Source organism: Nerophis lumbriciformis, linkage group LG13, assembly GCF_033978685.3.
Source record: "Nerophis lumbriciformis linkage group LG13, RoL_Nlum_v2.1, whole genome shotgun sequence".
Classification (NCBI taxonomy): domain Eukaryota; kingdom Metazoa; phylum Chordata; class Actinopteri; order Syngnathiformes; family Syngnathidae; genus Nerophis; species Nerophis lumbriciformis.
The window spans coordinates 42,445,731-42,467,299 of NC_084560.2; the positions used below are offsets into that span (position 1 = coordinate 42,445,731).

The window sequence follows — 21,569 nt, forward strand, 5'->3', positions numbered from 1 at the left end:
GGCATGAAGTGCGCAGAAATACATAGAGTGTGACAGGGGTAAGAATGCGGGGTTGTCGTCAGGACGAACAACAGAAAATGAATGAACTTAAATACTACGGACATGATTAGTGAAAGCAGGTGCGCGACTCAAAACGTGAAACAGGTGCGTGACGTGACAGGTGAAAACTAATGGTTGCTATGGTGACAAACAAGAGTGCACAATGAGTCCGAACGTGGAACGGGTGAAACTAATGGGTAATCATGCAAACAAGACAAGGGAGTGAAAAGCCAGAAACTAAACAAAACACGACTTAAAACAAAACATGATTACACAGACATGACACATATGTTTAATGTACCCTAAGATTTTTTTGTTAAAATAAAGCCAATAATTACATTTTTTGTGGTCCCCTTTTATTTAGAAAAATATTGGTATCGGGACAACACTAATTTGTAAATAACAGAACTAGAATTAATCCGTTCCCTCCATTGTAATCCCTCTGAGTGTACAAACAAAGGTCTTGTTTGAAACAAGATTTCATGGCAAACATGTCATTTCATAGTTTTCATATTACGGCTGTCATTACGTTTGTTTGGCCTTGTGTTGCTAGGCAACACTAACTCAGAACATCGTCCGACTTCACTTTCATTTGCATCTTTTCGCGCGCGCGCACACACACACACACGCACACACACACACACACACACACACACACACACACAGAAAAAGGCATGTAGTGAAGTTTTCTTTGCTGGTATTTGGCCTGGAAAAGCCAAGCAGCAAATACTTTCTCGCTTGTTCATGCTTTTTGAGCCACATGAGAAATGGCAAGCGGCTCTCGGCTCGTCTTCTTCCTGCTCCTCTGAAGTCAGCGCACGCTTAATTTTCACCTCCTGCTTTTTACAAAAATAATTGGCCAGAATGTGAAAATTGATACGGCTTCTTTCTCGCTTTTTTTTTCGCCGCCGCGTTTGACTCAGGAATATGTCTGGATAAATATTTATAACTCCAAATACCAGCGTATCTTTTCAGTGCAAAATTGTTTATTTATGCAATGGAAATACATCGTCAGGATAACAAGGTTCCAAAAGGGCATAAGCGCCTCCGACTGAATTGAACAAATGTGTTGCGGGCCGCACAAGTCGGGATTATACGCCTTTTAGTGGGGATCAAAAGTCGACCCGCCAATTTTCCGGCTTTAGGGGTGGTAGCCCTTTTTTAACTCCTGTAAAAGTCATTTTTTTTAACATGCCTCAACACAGCAGCTTGGAATTTGGGACATGCTCTCCCTGAGAGAGCATGAGTAGGTTGAGGTGGGGGAGTAGGGGGTAGCGGGGGGTGTATATTGTAGCGTCCCGGAAGAGTTAGTGCTGTAAGGGATTCTGGGTATTTGTTCTGTTGTGTGACTTATACTCCGGAAAATACGGTAGTAACAATCGCTTCCCTTTTCCAAGATGAAAACTAGAGATGTCCGATAATGGCTTTTTTGCCGATATCCGATATTCCGATATTGTCCAACTCTTAATTGCCGATTCCGATATCAAGCGATACCGATATATACAGTGGTGGAATGAACACATTATTATGCCTAATTTTGTTGTGATGCTCCGCTGGATGCATTAAACAATGTAACAAGGTTTTCCAAAATAAATCAACTCAAGTTATGGAAAAAAAAATGCCAACATGGCACTGCCATATTTATTATTGAAGTCACAAATTGCATTTTTTTTTTTTAACATGCCTCAAAACAGCAGCTTGGAATTTGGGACATGCTCTCCCTGAGAGAGCATGAGGAGGTTGAGGTGGGCGGGGTTGAGGTGGGGGAGTAGGAGGTAGCGGCGGGTGTATATTGTAGCGTCCCGGAAGAGTTAGTGCTGAAAGGGACTCTGGGTATTTGTTCTGTTGTGCGACTTATACTCCGGAGCGACTTATACTCCGAAAAATACGGTAGTAACATCCATCCATCCATTTTCTACCGCTTATTCCCTTTGGGGTCGCGGGGGGCGCTGGAGCCTATCTCAGCTACAATCGGGCGGAAGGCGGGGTACACCCTGGACAAGTCGCCACCTCATCGCAGGGCCAACACAGATAGACAGACAACATTCACACTCACATCCACACATAACAATCGCTTCCCTTTTGCAAGATGAAAACTAGAGATGTCCGATAATGGCTTTTTCGACAATATTCCGATATTGTCCAACTCTTAATTACCGATTCCGATATCAAGCGATACCGATATATACAGTGGTGGAATGAACACATTATTATGCCTAATTTTGTTGTGATGCCCCGCTGGATGCATTAAACAATGTAACAAGGTTTTCCAAAATAAATCAACTCAAGTTATGGAAAAAAAAATGCCAACATGGCACTGCCATATTTATTATTGAAGTCACAAAGTGCATTATTTTTTTTAACATGCCTCAAAACAGCAGCTTGGAATTTGGGACATGCTCTCCCTGAGAGAGCATGAGGAGGTTGAGGTGGGGGAGTAGGAGGTAGCGGTGGGGTGTATATTGTAGCGTCCCGGAAGAGTTAGTGCTGAAAGGGATTCTGGGTATTTGTTCTGTTGTGTGACTTATACTCCGAAAAATACGGTAGTAACAATCGCTTCCCTTTTCCAAGATGAAAACTAGAGATGTCCGATAATGGCTTTTTTGCCGATATCCGATATTCCGATATTGTCCAACTCTTAATTGCCGATTCCGATATCAAGCGATACCGATATATACAGTGGTGGAATGAACACATTATTATGCCTAATTTTGTTGTGATGCCCCGCTGGATGCATTAAACAATGTAACAAGGTTTTCCAAAATAAATCAACTCAAGTTATGGAAAACAAATGCCAACATGGCACTGCCATATTTATTATTATTATTATTATTATTATTATTATTATTTTTTTTAAATTTTTTTTATATATATATATATTTTTTTATATATATATATTTATATATTTATTATTGAAGTCACAAATTGCATTATTTTTTTTTTAACATGCCTCAAAACAGCAGCTTGGAATTTGGGACAAGCTCTCCCTGAGAGAGCATGAGGAGGTTGAGGTGGGCGGGGTTGAGGTGGGGGAGTAGGAGGTAGCGGGGGGTGTATATTGTAGCGTCCCGGAAGAGTTAGTGCTGAAAGGGATTCTGGGTATTTGTTCTGTTGTGCGACTTATACTCCGAAAAATACGGTAGTAACAATCGCTTCCCTTTTGCAAGATGAAAACTAGAGATGTCCGATAATGGCTTTTTTACCGATATCCCGATATTGTCCAACTCTTAATTACCGATACCGATATCAACCGATACCGATATATACAGTGGTGGAATTAACACATTATTATGCCTAATTTTGTTGTGATGCCCCGCTGGATGCATTAAACAATGTAACAAGGTTTTCCAAAATAAATCAACTCAAGTTATGGAAAACAAATGCCAACATGGCACTGCCATATTTATTATTGAAGTCACAAATTGCATTATTTTTTTTGAACATGCCTCAAAACAGCAGCTTGGAATTTGGGACATGCTCTCCCTGAGAGAGCATGAGGAGGTTGAGGTGGGGGAGTAGGAGGTAGCGGGGGGGTGTATATTGTAGCGTCCCGGAAGAGTTAGTGCTGAAAGGGATTCTGGGTATTTGTTCTGTTGTGCGACTTATACTCCGAAAAATACGGTACTGTAAAAGTCCGAATTTTCTAGCCTTTACCAAATTTTCCCGGCCTTTTTTTTTTTCCAAAGATGTTCTGTCTTTAGGGGAGGATAATGAAGTTGACCCCCAAATTTTACAGCTAAGGGGATAGTAGCACTTTGGTAATTTTCTGTTAGGCTTTAGGGGTAGTAGCCCTTTTTTAACTGTCTGTAAAAGTCAGGCTCTTACAACCGTTAGGAAAAGATAATAAAGCTGAATTTTCCAGTTTTGGGGATAGTCGCCCTTTTTTACCGTCTGTAAAAGTCAGGATTTTTGTCAGGACAATACAGTTTACTTCCAAAATAAATCAACTCAAGTTATGGAAAAAAATGCCAACATTATTATTGAAGTCACAAATTGCATTAATTTTTTTAACATGCCTCAAAACAGAAGCTTGGAATTTGGGACATGCTCTCCCTGAGAGAGCATGAGGAGGTTGAGGTGGGGGAGTAGGAGGTAGCGGGGGGGGTGTATATTGTAGCGTCCCGGAAGAGATAGTGCTGCAAGTGATTCTGGGTATTTGTTCTGTTGTGCGACTTATACTCCGAAAAATACGGTACTGTAAAAGTCCGAATTTTCTAGCCTTTACCAAATTTTACCGGCCTTTTTTTTTTTCCAAAGATGTTCTATCTTGAGGGGAGGATAATGAAGTTGACCCCCAAATTTTCCAGCTAAGGGGATAGTAGCACTTTGCTAACTTTCTGTTAAGCTTTAGGGGTAGTAGCCCTTTTTTAACTCCTGTAAAAGTCAGGCTCTTACAACCGTTAAGAAAAGATAATAAAGCTGAATTTTCCAGTTTTGGGGATAGTCGCCCTTTTTTACCGTCTGTAAAAGTCAGGATTTTTGTCAGGACAATACAGTTTACTTCCAAAATAAATCAACTCAAGTTATGGAGAAAAAAAAATGCCAACATGGCACTGCCATATTTATTATTGAAGTCACAAATTGCATTATTTTTTTTTAACATGCCTCAAAACAGCAGCTTGGAATTTTGGACATGCTCTCCCTGAGAGAGCATGAGGAGGTTGAGGTGGGCGGGGTTGAGGTGGGGGAGTAGGAGGTAGCGGGGAGTGTATATTGTAGCGTCCCGGAAGAGTTAGCGCTGAAAGGGATTCTGGGTATTTGTTCTGTTGTGCGACTTATACTCCGAAAAATACGGTACTGTAAAAGTCCGAATTTTCTAGCCTTTACCAAATTTTCCCGGCCTTTTTTTTTTTCCAAAGATGTTCTGTCTTTAGGGGAGGATAATGAAGTTGACCCCCAAATTTTACAGCTAAGGGGATAGTAGCACTTTGGTAATTTTCTGTTAGGCTTTAGGGGTAGTAGCCCTTTTTTAACTGTCTGTAAAAGTCAGGCTCTTACAACCGTTAGGAAAAGATAATAAAGCTGAATTTTCCAGTTTTGGGGATAGTCGCCCTTTTTTACCGTCTGTAAAAGTCAGGATTTTTGTCAGGACAATACAGTTTACTTCCAAAATAAATCAACTCAAGTTATGGAAAAAAATGCCAACATTATTATTGAAGTCACAAATTGCATTTTTTTTTTTTAACATGCCTCAAAACAGCAGCTTGGAATTTGGGACATGCTCTCCCTGAGAGAGCATGAGGAGGTTGAGGTGGGCGGGGTTGAGGTGGGGGAGTAGGAGGTAGCGGGGAGTGTATATTGTAGCGTCCCGGAAGAGTTAGTGCTGAAAGGGATTCTGGGTATTTGTTCTGTTGTGCGACTTATACTCCGAAAAATACAGTACTGTAAAAGTCCGAATTTTCTAGCCTTTACCAAATTTTCCCGGCCTTTTTTTTTCCCCCAAAGATGTTCTATCTTGAGGGGAGGATAATGAAGTTGACCCCCAAATTTTCCAGCTAAGGAGATAGTAGCACTTTGCTAATTTTCTGTTAGGCTTTAGGGGTAGTAGCCCTTTTTTAACTCCTGTAAAAGTCAGGCTCTTACAACCGTTAAGAAAAGATAATAAAGCTGAATTTTCCAGTTTTGGGGATAGTCGCCCTTTTTTACCGTCTGTAAAAGTCAGGATTTTTGTCAGGACAATACGGTTTATTTCCAAAATAAATCAACTCAAGTTATGGAAAAAAAATGCCAACATGGCACTGCCATATTTATTATTGAAGTCACAAATTGCATTCTTTTTTTTTAACATGCCTCAAAACAGCAGCTTGGAATTTGGGACATGCTCTCCCTGAGAGAGCATGAGGAGGTTGAGGTGGGCGGGGTTGAGGTGGGGGAGTAGGAGGTAGCGGGGGGTGTATATTGTAGCGTCCCAGAAGAGTTAGTGCTGCAAGTGATTCTGGGTATTTGTTCTGTTGTGCGACTTATACTCCGAAAAATACGGTACTGTAAAAGTCCGAATTTTCTAGCCTTTACCAAATTTTCCCGGCCTTTTTTTTTTTTCCAAAGATGTTCTATCTTGAGGGGAGGATAATGAAGTTGACCCCCAAATTTTCCAGCTAAGGAGATAGTAGCACTTTGCTAATTTTCTGTTAGGCTTTAAGGGTAGTAGCCCTTTTTTAACTGTCTGTAAAAGTCAGGCTCTTACAACCGTTTGGAAAAGATAATAAAACTGAATTTTCCAGTTTTGGGGATAGTCGCCCTTTTTTACAGTCTGTAAAAGTCAGGATTTTTGTCAGGACAATACAGTTTACTGCAAAAAATGTTCAGCCTCTGGGGGGAGTAGCAATTTTCTAACTTCCTGTGAGCAATGATTTTTCATCATTTAAGGTGGGATAATAAAGACGAGCTGGCAATTTTCTGGCTTTAAAAGTCAGGTTGTTTCATCTTTTAGGGCGGAAAATAAAGTTGACTACCAAATTTTCCAGCGTTTCTAACTTCCTGTAAGTCAGGATTTTTCATCATTTAAGTAGGGATAATAAACCTGACCTGTCAATTTTATGGCTTCAAAAGTTAGGATTTTGCAACTTTTAGGGGGCGGGTAATAAACCTGACCTGGCAATTTTCTGGCTTTAAAAGTCAGGTTGTTCCATCTTTTAGGGCGGAAAACAAAGTTGACTACCAAATTTTCCAGTGTTTCTAACTTCCTGTAGGTCAGGATTTTTCATCATTTAAGTAGGGATAATAAAGTTGACCTGGCAATATTCTGGCTTTGGGGGTATTGTAGCCCTTTTCAAAAGACTTTATGCCTTTTTTGCAAGTTGCTGTTCTGTACAAACAACCTAATGTTGGGACTAAGTTGAGCCAACAATGTTCTGTCTTCGGGGTTAGTAGCTTTCCCTTTCACACAGCCAATAAAAGTAGTTTAGGTGTTCCGTGTGAAAGGCACAAAAACGACTGTGTTCATAATTCTGCTGGTGTTCTGTATGAAAGGCACAAACACGATTGTGTTCATAATTCTGCTGGTGTTCTGTTTAAAAGGCACTACATGATTGTGTTGATAATTCTGCTGGTGTTCTGTGGGAAAGGCACCAAACGATTGTGTTCATAATTCTGCTGGTGTTCTGTGTAAAAGGCACCAAATGATTGTGTTCATAATTCTGCCTGTGTTCTGTATGAAAGGCACAAAAATGACTGTGTTCATAATTCTGCTGGTGTTCTGTGTAAAAGGCACCAAATGATTGTGTTCATAATTCTGCTGGTGTTCTGTATGAAAGGCACAAACACGATTGTGTTCATAATTCCGCTGGTGTTCTGTGTGAAAGGCACAAAATGATTGTGTTCATAATTCTGCTGGTGTTCTGTGTAAAAGGCACTACATGATTGTGTTCATAATTCTGCTGGTGTTCTGTGTAAAAGGCACCAAATGATTGTGTTCATAATTCTGCTGGTGTTCTGTGTGAAAGGCACCAAACGATTGTGTTCATAATTCCGCTGGTGTTCTGTGTGAAAGGCACTACATGATTGTGTTCATAATTCTGCTGGTGTTCTCTGTAAAAGGCACCAAATGATTGTGTTCATAATTCTGCTGGTGTTCTGTGTGAAAGGCACAAAACGACTGTATTCATAATTCTGCTGGTGTTCTATGTGAAAGGCACAAAAACGACTGTGTTCATAATTCTGCTGGTGTTCTGTGTAAAAGGCACCAAATGATTGTGTTCATAATTCTGCTGGTGTTCTGTGTAAAAGGCACCAAATGATTGTGTTCATAATTCTGCTGGTGTTCTGTATGAAAGGCACAAACACGATTGTGTTCATAATTCCGCTGGTGTTCTGTGTGAAAGGCACAAAATGATTGTGTTCATAATTCCGCTGGTGTTCTGTGTAAAAGGCACAAAAACGACTGTGTTCATAATTCTGCTGGTGTTCTGTGTGAAAGGCACAAAACGACTGTGGTCATAATTCTGCTGGTGTTCCGTGTAAAAGGCACCAAATGATTGTGTTCATAATTCTGCTAGTGTTCTGTGTAAAAGGCACCAAATGATTGTGTTCATAATTCTGCCTGTGTTCTCTATGAAAGGCACAAACACGATTGTGTTGATAATTCTGCTGGTGTTCTGTGTAAAAGGCACAAAATGATTGTGTTCATAATTCTGCTGGTATTCTGTGTAAAAGGCACAAAAAGCAACACTCGGCTAAAACTCGCTTTTTTGTTTGTTTTTGCCCTCCCAGGTCCAAGCGCAGCTCCAGCTGGACGGCGTCGCCCACTCCCACCCGCACCTGCACCCGCACCTGGCCGCCCACGCCCCCTACCTGATGTTCCCGCCCCCTCCCTTCGGACTACCAATCGCCTCGCTGGCCGACTCGGCCTCGGCGGCGGCGGCGGTGGCGGCGGCGGCCAAGAGCAACAGCAAGAACTCCAGCATCGCCGACCTGCGACTCAAGGCAAGGAAACACGCCGAGGCTCTGGGACTCTGACCCCCGAGCCGGGGGGCGCCCGACACCCCACCCTACCACCTCCACCACCACCACCACCCTCCTCCTCCTCGCCCGATAATGGCCTCTCACACAAGCCTGTGACCCTCGCAGCTAAAACTAAACACTGAGACGAGCACAGAGAGAAGGGGCGTATGTTTTTTGGAGGAAGACATTTAAAAAAAAAAAAAAAAAGGGAGGTTGGGGGGGTCAGGGGGGGTTAAATTGTCACAAAAAGAGCAGCTGCCAAAACAAACCACTTTTCCAGCGGAGCGCTAATGAAATACCAATGAAGTCACCTTCTACTTTTCGCCCCAACAGGCAGGACTTCTGCGGGGCCAGTGGCTCAGTCCACTCCAGGCACAGATCACACAGACCCGGGGACCGTACAAACACATGTGGATGTCCGTCTGAGGGCCCGCCACGGGGGTTAGGGGGACGGGGGTGGGGACGGGGGACACACGCCTTTGACGCCCACCCCTCATTGCCTCTCTGTCGGCTCTAACAAACTTGAAGAAGCGGCCGTGTTTGTTCACAAGCGTGCACGGGGGCCCTCCAGCTCGTCTCCTCCCTACGAACGGAAGCGACAACCTCCATGACGACCCCCAAACACCCCCCCACCCCCTTCTCAGACCTTCTTCTCCCTTTTCCGTTGGCTAAAGAAGTGAAGACAGCCTTTGCACTTCAGGGTGTTTACAAGAAGCGAGATACTACTTTATTATTACATTTTTTTTTTTCTTTTAAAAAAAAAAGGTACTAATAATAAAGCGGAGGGACATTTGATATCAGCCAAAAAAAAAAAAAAAAAAAAAAAAAGGATAAAGGGTATAACCGATTTTGTTTCAGTATTTGGGAAAAGAACCATGAAGACGTCAAGTCAAACTGAAATGCAAAGTGTGCAGTTTTAAGTGCAATACTGTAAATAGTGAGGCAAAAAAAAAAAGAAAGAAAAGTTAGTCCATTTTGTTTCGGTTTTCTTTGACGCCGTGTGTATATTTTGTTGGATTCCGGACAAACAAACAGGGTGCCATGTTTCAGGGGTGTCCAAAGTGGGAGAGACATGTTTGCTGTTGGCAGATATATTCTGATGATGCAATGAGTTCATATTCTTAGCTTGCGCTAATTCGCTACGTCACTTAGAACATACCATGTTTTAGTTTTGTTCCCGTAGCTTAGGGAGCTGCCGTCCACTGCAGTGGACATGAATAACAGGGCTATTTTTTTCCCCAAAATGTGCAACTCTGACAAAAAATAAAATAAGCCGGAAACAAATGTCCACTGCAGTGGACGTCTGAGTTTTGCATGACAAGGTTATTTTTTCCCTAAAATGTGCAACTCTGACAAAAGAAATAGGCCGGAAACAAATGTCCACTGTAGTGGACGTCTAGGTTTTGCATAATAGGGCTATTTTTTTCCCCAAAATGTGCAACTCTGACAAAAGAAATAGGCCGGAAACAAATGTCCACTGCAGTGGACGTCTGGGTTTTGCATAATAGGGTTATTTTTCCTGCCAAATGTGCAATTCAAACAAAAGAAATAGGCCGGAAACAAATGTCCACTGTAGTGGATGTCTAAGTTTTGCATAATGGGGTTATTTTTCCTGCCAAATGTGCAACTCTGACAAAAGAAATAGGCCGGAAACAAATGTCCACTGCAGTGGACGTCTGGGTTTTGCACAACGGGTTGACAAAAGAAATAGGTCGGAAACAAATGTCCACTGCAGTGGACGTCTAGGTTTTGCATGACAGGGTTATTTTTTCCCCAAAATGTGCAACTCTGACAAAAGAAATAAGCCTGAAAACAAATGTCCACTGCAGTGGACGTCTGGGTTTTGCATAACAGGGCTATTTTTCCCCCAAAATGTGCAACTCTGACAAAAGAAATAGGCCGCAAACAAATGTCCACTGCAGTGGACGTCTAGGTTTTGCATAATAGGGCTATTTTTCCCCAAAATTTGCAACTCTGACAAAAGAAATAGGCCGGAAACAAACGTCCATTGCAGTGGACGTCTAGGTTTCGCATAATAGGGCTATTTTTCCCGCCAAATTTGCAACTCTGACAAAAGAAATGAGCCGGAAACAAATGTTCACTGTAGTGGACGTCTGGGTTTTGCATAATAGGGTTATTTTTCCTGCCAAATTTGCAACTCCGACAAAAGAAATAGGCCGGAAACAAATGTCCACTGCAGTGGACGTCTAGGTTTTGCATAATAGGGCTATTTTTTCCCCCAAAATGTGCAACTCTGACAAAAGAAATAGGCCGGAAACAAATGTCCACTGTAGTGGACGTCTGGGTTTCGCATAATAGGGTTATTTTTCCTGCCAAATGTGCAACTCTGACAAAAGAAATAGGCCGGAAACAAATGTCCACTGCAGTGGACATCTGGGTTTCGCATAATAGGGTTATTTTTCCCGCCAAATTTGCAACTCTGACAAAAGAAATAAGCCGGAAACAAATGTTCACTGTAGTGGACGTCTGGGTTTCGCATAATAGGGTTATTTTTCCTGCCAAATGTGCAACTCTGACAAAAGAAATAGGCCGGAAACAAATGTCCACTGCAGTGGACATCTGGGTTTCGCATAATAGGGTTATTTTTCCCGCCAAATTTGCAACTCTGACAAAAGAAATAAGCCGGAAACAAATGTTCACTGTAGTGGACGTCTGGGTTTCGCATAATAGGGTTATTTTTTCCCCAAAATGTGCAACTCTGACAAAAGACATAGGCCGGAAACAAATGTCCACTGCAGTGGACGTCTGGGTTTTGCATAATAGGGCTATTTTTTCCCTAAAATTTGCAACTCTGACAAAAGAAATAAGCCGGAAACAAATGTCCACTGTAGTGGACGTCTGGGTTTTGCATAATAGGGTTATTTTTCCTGCCAAATTTGCAACTGTGACAAAAGAAATAGGCCGGAAACAAATGTCCAATGTAGTGGACATCTGGGTTTCGCATAATAGGGTTATTTTTCCCGCCAAATTTGCAACTCTGACAAAAGAAATAAGCCGGAAACAAATGTTCACTGTAGTGGACGTCTGGGTTTCGCATAATAGGGTTATTTTTCCTGCCAAATGTGCAACTCAAACAAAAGAAATAGGCCGGAAACAAATGTCCACTGCAGTGGACGTCTGGGTTTCGCATAATAGGGTTATTTTTCCCGCCAAATTTGCAACTCTGACAAAAGAAATAGGCCGGAAACAAATGTCCACTGCAGTGGACGTCTGGGTTTCGCACAATAGGTTTATTTTTCCCGCCAAATGTGCAACTCTGACATAAGAAATAGGCCAGAAACAAATGTCCACTGCAGTGGACATCTGGGTTTCGCATAATAGGGTTATTTTTCCCGCCAAATTTGCAACTCTGACAAAAGAAATAAGCCGGAAACAAATGTTCACTGTAGTGGACGTCTGGGTTTCGCATAATAGGGTTATTTTTTCCCCAAAATGTGCAACTCTGACAAAAGACATAGGCCGGAAACAAATGTCCACTGCAGTGGACGTCTGGGTTTTGCATAATAGGGCTATTTTTTCCCTAAAATTTGCAACTCTGACAAAAGAAATAAGCCGGAAACAAATGTCCACTGTAGTGGACGTCTGGGTTTTGCATAATAGGGTTATTTTTCCTGCCAAATTTGCAACTGTGACAAAAGAAATAGGCCGGAAACAAATGTCCAATGTAGTGGACATCTGGGTTTCGCATAATAGGGTTATTTTTCCCGCCAAATTTGCAACTCTGACAAAAGAAATAAGCCGGAAACAAATGTTCACTGTAGTGGACGTCTGGGTTTCGCATAATAGGGTTATTTTTCCTGCCAAATGTGCAACTCAAACAAAAGAAATAGGCCGGAAACAAATGTCCACTGCAGTGGACGTCTGGGTTTCGCATAATAGGGTTATTTTTCCCGCCAAATTTGCAACTCTGACAAAAGAAATAGGCCGGAAACAAATGTCCACTGCAGTGGACGTCTGGGTTTCGCACAATAGGTTTATTTTTCCCGCCAAATGTGCAACTCTGACATAAGAAATAGGCCAGAAACAAATGTCCACTGCAGTGGATGTCTGGGTTTCACATAATAGGGTTATTTTCCCCGCCAAATGTGCAACTCAAACAAAAGAAATAGGCCGGAAACAAATGTCCACTGTAATGGACGTCCGTGTTTTGCATAATAGGGTTATTTTTCCTGCCAAATTTGCAACTCAAACAAAAGGAATAGGCCGGAAACAAATGTCCACTGTAGTGGACGTCTGGGTTTCGCATAATAGGGTTATTTTTCCCGCCAAATGTGCAACTCTGACAAAAGAAATAAGCCGGAAACAAATGTCCACTGTAGTGGACGTCTGGGTTTCGCATAATAGGGTTATTCTTCCCGCCAAATTCGCAACTCTGACAAAAGAAATAGGCCAGAAACAAATGTCTACTGCAGTGGACGTCTAGGTTTTGCATAATAGGGCTATTTTTTTCCCCAAAATTTGCAAATCTGACAAAAGAAATAAGCCTGGAAACAAATGTCCACTGTAGTGGACGTCTGGGTTTCGCATAATAGGTTTATTTTTCCTGCCAAATTTGCAACTCTGACAAAAGAAATAGGCTGGAAACAAATGTCCACTGCAGTGGACGTCTAGGTTTTGCATAATAGGGCTATTTTTCCCCAAAATGTGCAACTGTGACAAAAGAAATAGGCCGGAAACAATTGTCCACTGCAGTGGACGTCTGGGTTTCGCATAATAGGGTTATTTTTCCCGCCAAATGTGCAACTCTGACAAAAGAAATAGGCCGGAAACAAATGTCCACCGCAATGGACGTCTGGGTTTTGCATAACAAGGCTATTTTTCCCGCCAAATGTGCAACTCTGACAAAAGAAATAGGCCAGGAACAAATGTCCACTGCAGTGGACGTCTAGGTTTTGCATAATAGGGCTATTTTTTCCCCAAAATGTGCAACTCTGACAAAAGAAATAGGCCGGGAACAAATGTCCACTGCAGTGGACGTCGGGGTTTTGCATATCAGGGCTATTTTTTCCCCCCCCGAAATGTGAAAGTCTGCCAAAAGAAGTAGACCAAAAACAAATGTCCACTGCAATGGACATTTATAGACATGAATAACAGGGTTAGTTTTCTCCCAAATTGTGTAACTTTGACAAAACAGACCAAAACAAATGTCCACTGTAGTGGACTTGGGTTTTGCATAACAAGGCTATTTTTATGAAATGCAAAACGCTGACAAAAAAATAAATAGACAAATGTCCACTGCAATGGACATTTATAGACATGAATAATGGGGCTATTTACCCCACAAATGTGTAACTTTGACATAATAGACCAAAAAACAAATGTCCACTGCAGTGGACGTCTAGGTTTTGCATAATAGAGCTATTTGTTTCCCCAAAATGTGCAACTCTGACAAAAGAAATATGCCGGAAACAAATGTCCACTGCAGTGGACGTCTGGGTTTCGCATAATAGGGTTATTTTTCCTGCCAAATTTGCAACTCTGACAAAAGAAATAGGCTGGAAACAAATGTCCACTGCAGTGGACGTCTAGGTTTTGCATAATAGGGCTATTTTTCCCCAAAATGTGCAACTGTGACAAAAGAAATAGGCCGGAAACAAATGTCCACTGCAGTGGACGTCTAGGTTTTGCATAATAGGGCTATTTTTTCCCCAAAATTTGCAACTCTGACAAAAGAAATAAGCCAGAAACAATTGTCCACTGCAGTGGACGTCTGGGTTTCGCATAATAGGGTTATTTTTCCCGCCAAATGTGCAATTCAAACAAAAGAAATAGGCCGGAAACAAATGTCCACTGCAGTGGACGTCTGGGTTTCGCATAATAGGGTTATTTTTCCCGCCAAATTTGCAACTCTGACAAAAGAAATAGGCCCGAAACAAATGTCCACTGCAGTGGACGTCTGGGTTTCACATAATAGGGTTATTTTTCCCGCCAAATGTGCAACTCAAACAAAAAAAATAGGCCGGAAACAAATGTCCACAGCAGTGGACGTCTAGGTTTTGCATAATAGGGCTATTTTTTCCCCAAAATGTGCAACTCTAATAAAAGAAATAGGCCGGAAACAAATGTCCACTGCAGTGGACGTCTGGGTTTCACATAACAGGGCTATTTTTCCCGCCACATGTGCAACTCTGACAAAAGAAATAGGCCAGGAACAAATGTCCACTACAGTGGACGTCTAGGTTTTGCATAATAGGGCTATTTTTTCCCCAAAATTTGCAACTCTGACAAAAGAAATAAGCCGGAAACAAATGTCCACTGCAGTGGACGTCTGGGTTTCGCATAATAGGGCTATTTTTTCCGCAAAATTTGCAACTCTGACAAAAGAAATAGGCCGGAAACAAATGTCCACCGCAATGGACGTCTGGGTTTTGCATAACAAGGCTATTTTTCCCGCCAAATGTGCAACTCTGACAAAAGAAATAGGCCAGGATCAAATGTCCACCGCAGTGGACGTCTAGGTTTTGCATAATAGGACTATTTTTTCCCCAAAATGTGCAACTCTGACAAAAGAAATAGGCCGGGAACAAATGTCTACTGCAGTGGACGTCTGGGTTTTGCATATCAGGGCTATTCCCCCCCCCCCCCGAAATGTGAAAGTCTGCCAAAAGAAGTAGACCAAAAACAAATGTCCACTGCAATGGACATTTATAGACATGAATAACAGGGTTAGTTTTCTCCCAAATTGTGTAACTTTGACAAAACAGACTAAAACAAATGTCCACTGTAGTGGACTTGGGTTTTGCATAACAAGGCTATTTTTCCACCCGAAATGTAAAACGCTGACAAAAAAATAAATACACAAATGTCTACTGCAATGGACATTTATAGACATGAATAATGGGGTTAGTTTTCTCCCAAATTGTGTACGTTTAACACAATAGACCAAAACAAATGTCCACTGCAATGGACATTTATAGACATGAATAAGAGGGCTTTTTACCCCACAAATGTGTAACTTTGACATAATAGACCAAAAAACAAATGTCCACTGCAGTGGACATTTGTGGACATGAATAATAGGGTTAGTTTTCTCCCAAATTGTGTACGTTTGACAAAACAGACCAAAACACATGTCCAGTGCAGTGGACGTTTGCATAGCAAGACCAATTTCCCCCCTGAATTCTAAAAGTCTGACAAAAGAAATAGACCCAAAACAAATGTCCACTGCAATGGACATTCATAGACATGAATAACAGGGCTATTTACCCCCCAAAATGTGTAACTTTGACAAAATAGATCAAAACAAATGTCCACTGCAGTGGACGTTTGTGTTTTGCATAGCAAGACCCCCCCCTGAATTCTAAAACACTGTTAAAAGAAATAGACCCAAAACAAATGTCCACTGCAATGGACATTTATAGACATGAATAATGGGGCTATTTACCCCCCAAAATGTGTAACTTTGACAAAATAGACCAAAAACAAATGTCCACCGCAGTGGACATTTGTGGACATGAATAATGGCGTTAGTTTTCTCCCAAAATGTGTACGTTTGACAAAACAGACCAAAACAAATGTCCACTGCAGTGGACGTTTGCATCGCAAGACCATTTCCCCCCTGAATTCTAAAACTCTGACAAAAGAAATAGACCCAAAACAAATGTCCACTGCAATGGACATTTATAGACATGAATAATGGGGTTAGTTTTCTCCCAAATTGTGTACGTTTGACACAATAGACCAAAACAAATGTCCACTGCAATGGACATTTATAGACATGAATAACAGGGCTATTTACCCCCAAAATGTGTAACTTTGACAAAATAGTCAAAACAAATGTCCACTGCAATGGACGTTTGTGTTTTGCATAGCAAGACCCCCCCCCCCCCTGAATTCTAAAACACTGTTAAAAGAAATAGACCCAAAACAAATGTCCACTGCAATGGACATTTATAGACATGAATAACAGGGCTATTTACCCCCCAAAATGTGTAACTTTGACAAAATAGACCAAAAAACAAATGTCCACTGCAGTGGACATTTGTGGACATGAATAATAGGGTTAGTTTTCTCCCAAAATGTGTACGTTTGACAAAACAGACCAAAACACATGTCCACTGCAGTGGACGTTTGCATAGCAAGACCATTTCCCCCCTGAATTCTAAAACTCTGACAAAAGAAATAGACCCAAAACAAATGTCCACTGCAATGGTCATTTATAGACACGAATAACAGGAATATTTTCCCCACAAAATGTGTAACTTCGACAAAATAGATCAAAACAAATGTCCACTGCAATGGACATTTATAGACATGAATAACAGGGTTAGTTTTCTCCCAAATTGTGTAACTTTGACAAAACAGACCAAAACAAATGTCCACTGTAGTGGACTTGGGTTTTGCATAACAAGGCTATTTTTCCACCTGAAATGTAAAACGCTGACAAAAAAATAAATACACAAATGTCCACTGCAATGGACATTTATAGACATGAATAATGGGGTTAGTTTTCTCCCAAATTGTGTACGTTTGACACAATAGACCAAAACAAATGTCCACTGCAATGGACATTTATAGACATGAATAAGAGGGCTTTTTACCCCACAAATGTGTAACTTTGACATAATAGACCAAAAAACAAATGTCCACTGCAGTGGACATTTGTGGACATGAATAATAGGGTTAGTTTTCTCCCAAATTGTGTACGTTTGACAAAACAGACCAAAACACATGTCCAGTGCAGTGGACGTTTGCATCGCAAGACCAATTTCCCCCCTGAATTCTAAAAGTCTGACAAAAGAAATAGACCCAAAACAAATGTCCACTGCAATGGACATTCATAGACATGAATAACAGGGCTATTTACCCCCCAAAATGTGTAACTTTGACAAAATAGATCAAAACAAATGTCCACTGCAGTGGACGTTTGTGTTTTGCATAGCAAGACCCCCCCCCCCTGAATTCTAAAACACTGTTAAAAGAAATAGACCCAAAACAAATGTCCACTGCAATGGACATTTATAGACATGAATAAGAGGGCTATTTACCCCCCAAAATGTGTAACTTTGACAAAATAGACCAAAAAACAAATGTCCACTGCAGTGGACATTTGTGGACATGAATAATGGCGTTAGTTTTCTCCCAAAATGTGTACGTTTGACAAAACAGACCAAAACAAATGTCCACTGCAGTGGACGTTTGCATCGCAAGACCAATTCCCCCCTGAATTCTAAAACTCTGACAAAAGAAATAGACCCAAAACAAATGTCCACTGCAATGGACATTTATAGACATGAATAAGAGGGCTATTTACCCCCCAAAATGTGTAACTTTGACAAAATAGACCAAAAAACAAATGTCCACTGCAGTGGACATTTGTGGACATGAATAATGGCGTTAGTTTTCTCCGAAAATGTGTACGTTTGACAAAACAGACCAAAACAAATGTCCACTGCAGTGGACGTTTGCATCGCAAGACCATTTCCCCCCTGAATTCTAAAACTCTGACAAAAGAAATAGACCCAAAACAAATGTCCACTGCAATGGACATTTATAGACATGAATAATGGGGTTAGTTTTCTCCCAAATTGTGTACGTTTGACACAATAGACCAAAACAAATGTCCACTGCAATGGACATTCATAGACATGAATAACAGGGCTATTTACCCCCCAAAATGTGTAACTTTGACAAAATAGATCAAAACAAATGTCCACTGCAATGGACGTTTGTGTTTTGCATAGCAAGACCACCCCCCACCCACCCCCTGAATTCTAAAACACTGTTAAAAGAAATAGACCCAAAACAAATGTCCACTGCAATGGACATTTATAGACATGAATAAGAGGGCTATTTACCCCACAAATGTGTAACTTTCACATAATAGACCAAAAAACAAATGTCCACTGCAGTGGACATTTGTGGACATGAATAATGGGGTTAGTTTTCTTCCAAAATGTGTACGTTTGACAAAACAGACCAAATCAAATGTCCACTGCAGTGGACGTTTGCATCGCAAGACCATTTCCCCCCTGAATTCTAAAACTCTGACAAAAGAAATAGACCCAAAACAAATGTCCACTGCAATGGACATTTATAGACATGAATAATGGGGTTAGTTTTCTCCCAAATTGTGTACGTTTGACACAATAGACCAAAACAAATGTCCACTGCAATGGACATTTATAGACATGAATAACAGGGCTATTTACCCCCAAAATGTGTAACTTTGACAAAATAGTCAAAACAAATGTCCACTGCAATGGACGTTTGTGTTTTGCATAGCAAGACCCCCCCCCCCCCTGAATTCTAAAACACTGTTAAAAGAAATAGACCCAAAACAAATGTCCACTGCAATGGACATTTATAGACATGAATAACAGGGCTATTTACCCCCCAAAATGTGTAACTTTGACAAAATAGACCAAAAAACAAATGTCCACTGCAGTGGACATTTGTGGACATGAATAATAGGGTTAGTTTTCTCCCAAAATGTGTACGTTTGACAAAACAGACCAAAACACATGTCCACTGCAGTGGACGTTTGCATAGCAAGACCATTTCCCCCCTGAATTCTAAAACTCTGACAAAAGAAATAGACCCAAAACAAATGTCCACTGCAATGGTCATTTATAGACACGAATAACAGGAATATTTTCCCCACAAAATGTGTAACTTCGACAAAATAGATCAAAACAAATGTCCACTGCAATGGACATTTATAGACATGAATAACAGGGTTAGTTTTCTCCCAAATTGTGTAACTTTGACAAAACAGACCAAAACAAATGTCCACTGTAGTGGACTTGGGTTTTGCATAACAAGGCTATTTTTCCACCTGAAATGTAAAACGCTGACAAAAAAATAAATACACAAATGTCCACTGCAATGGACATTTATAGACATGAATAATGGGGTTAGTTTTCTCCCAAATTGTGTACGTTTGACACAATAGACCAAAACAAATGTCCACTGCAATGGACATTTATAGACATGAATAAGAGGGCTTTTTACCCCACAAATGTGTAACTTTGACATAATAGACCAAAAAACAAATGTCCACTGCAGTGGACATTTGTGGACATGAATAATAGGGTTAGTTTTCTCCCAAATTGTGTACGTTTGACAAAACAGACCAAAACACATGTCCAGTGCAGTGGACGTTTGCATCGCAAGACCAATTTCCCCCCTGAATTCTAAAAGTCTGACAAAAGAAATAGACCCAAAACAAATGTCCACTGCAATGGACATTCATAGACATGAATAACAGGGCTATTTACCCCCCAAAATGTGTAACTTTGACAAAATAGATCAAAACAAATGTCCACTGCAGTGGACGTTTGTGTTTTGCATAGCAAGACCCCCCCCCCCTGAATTCTAAAACACTGTTAAAAGAAATAGACCCAAAACAAATGTCCACTGCAATGGACATTTATAGACATGAATAAGAGGGCTATTTACCCCCCAAAATGTGTAACTTTGACAAAATAGACCAAAAAACAAATGTCCACTGCAGTGGACATTTGTGGACATGAATAATGGCGTTAGTTTTCTCCCAAAATGTGTACGTTTGACAAAACAGACCAAAACAAATGTCCACTGCAGTGGACGTTTGCATCGCAAGACCAATTCCCCCCTGAATTCTAAAACTCTGACAAAAGAAATAGACCCAAAACAAATGTCCACTGCAATGGACATTTATAGACATGAATAAGAGGGCTATTTACCCCCCAAAATGTGTAACTTTGACAAAATAGACCAAAAAACAAATGTCCACTGCAGTGGACATTTGTGGACATGAATAATGGCGTTAGTTTTCTCCCAAAATGTGTACGTTTGACAAAACAGACCAAAACAAATGTCCACTGCAGTGGACGTTTGCATCGCAAGACCATTTCCCCCCTGAATTCTAAAACTCTGACAAAAGAAATAGACCCAAAACAAATGTCCACTGCAATGGACATTTATAGACATGAATAATGGGGTTAGTTTTCTCCCAAATTGTGTACGTTTGACACAATAGACCAAAACAAATGTCCACTGCAATGGACATTCATAGACATGAATAACAGGGCTATTTACCCCCCAAAATGTGTAACTTTGACAAAATAGATCAAAACAAATGTCCACTGCAATGGACGTTTGTGTTTTGCATAGCAAGACCACCCCCCACCCACCCCCTGAATTCTAAAACACTTTTAAAAGAAATAGACCCAAAACAAATGTCCACTGCAATGGACATTTATAGACATGAATAAGAGGGCTATTTACCCCACAAATGTGTAACTTTCACATAATAGACCAAAAAACAAATGTCCACTGCAGTGGACATTTGTGGACATGAATAATAGGGTTAGTTTTCTTCCAAAATGTGTACGTTTGACAAAACAGACCAAATCAAATGTCCACTGCAGTGGACGTTTGCATCGCAAGACCATTTCCCCCCTGAATTCTAAAACTCTGACAAAAGAAATAGACCCAAAACAAATGTCCACTGCAATAGACATGAATAAGAGGGCTTTTTACCCCACAAATGTGTAACTTTGACATAATAGACCAAAAAACAAATGTCCACTGCAGTGGACGTCTGGGTTTTGCATAACAAGGCTATTTTTCCCGCCAAATGTGCAACTCTGACAAAAGAAATAGGCCAGGAACAAATGTCCACTGCAGTGGACGTCTGGGTTTCGCATAATAGGGCTATTTTTTCCCCAAAATGTGCAACTCTGACAAAAGAAATAGGCCGGGAACAAATGTCTACTGCAGTGGACGTCTAGGTTTTGCATAATAGGGCTATTTTTTCCCCAAAATGTGCAACTCTGACAAAAGAAATAGGCCGGGAACAAATGTCTACTGCAGTGGACGTCTGGGTTTTGCATATCAGGGCTATTTTTTCCCCCCCGAAATGTGAAAGTCTGCCAAAAGTAGTAGACCAAAAACAAATGTCCACTGCAATGGACATTTATAGACATGAATAACAGGGTTAGTTTTCTCCCAAATTGTGTAACTTTGACAAAACAGACCAAAACAAATGTCCACTGTAGTGGACTTGGGTTTTGCATAACAAGGCTATTTTTATGAAATGCAAAACGCTGACAAAAAAATAAATAGACAAATGTCCACTGCAATGG

General features: G+C 40.9%; 1 protein-coding gene and 1 long non-coding RNA gene across 3 annotated transcripts in view; both read left to right on the forward strand.

Annotated features, from left to right (window-relative positions):
- Window positions 1-9,741, forward strand: part of shox (shox homeobox) — a 37,777-nt gene extending 28,036 nt beyond the window's left edge. For both annotated transcript variants that reach the window (XM_061970745.1, XM_061970746.1), the window contains exons 5-6: window positions 8,248-8,460; window positions 8,812-9,741. In XM_061970745.1, coding sequence (XP_061826729.1) covers window positions 8,248-8,460; window positions 8,812-8,904 — 306 coding nt within the window. In that variant the 3' untranslated portion in view covers window positions 8,905-9,741. The remainder of the gene's footprint in view (window positions 1-8,247; window positions 8,461-8,811) is intronic.
- A 5,271-nt stretch (window positions 9,742-15,012) lies between these two features.
- Window positions 15,013-21,034, forward strand: LOC140679310 (uncharacterized). Its single transcript, XR_012050757.1, has 3 exons — window positions 15,013-16,265; window positions 18,138-18,678; window positions 20,551-21,034. It is a non-coding gene; the product is annotated as an uncharacterized lncRNA (long non-coding RNA).
- The last annotated feature ends 535 nt before the right edge of the window (window positions 21,035-21,569 follow it).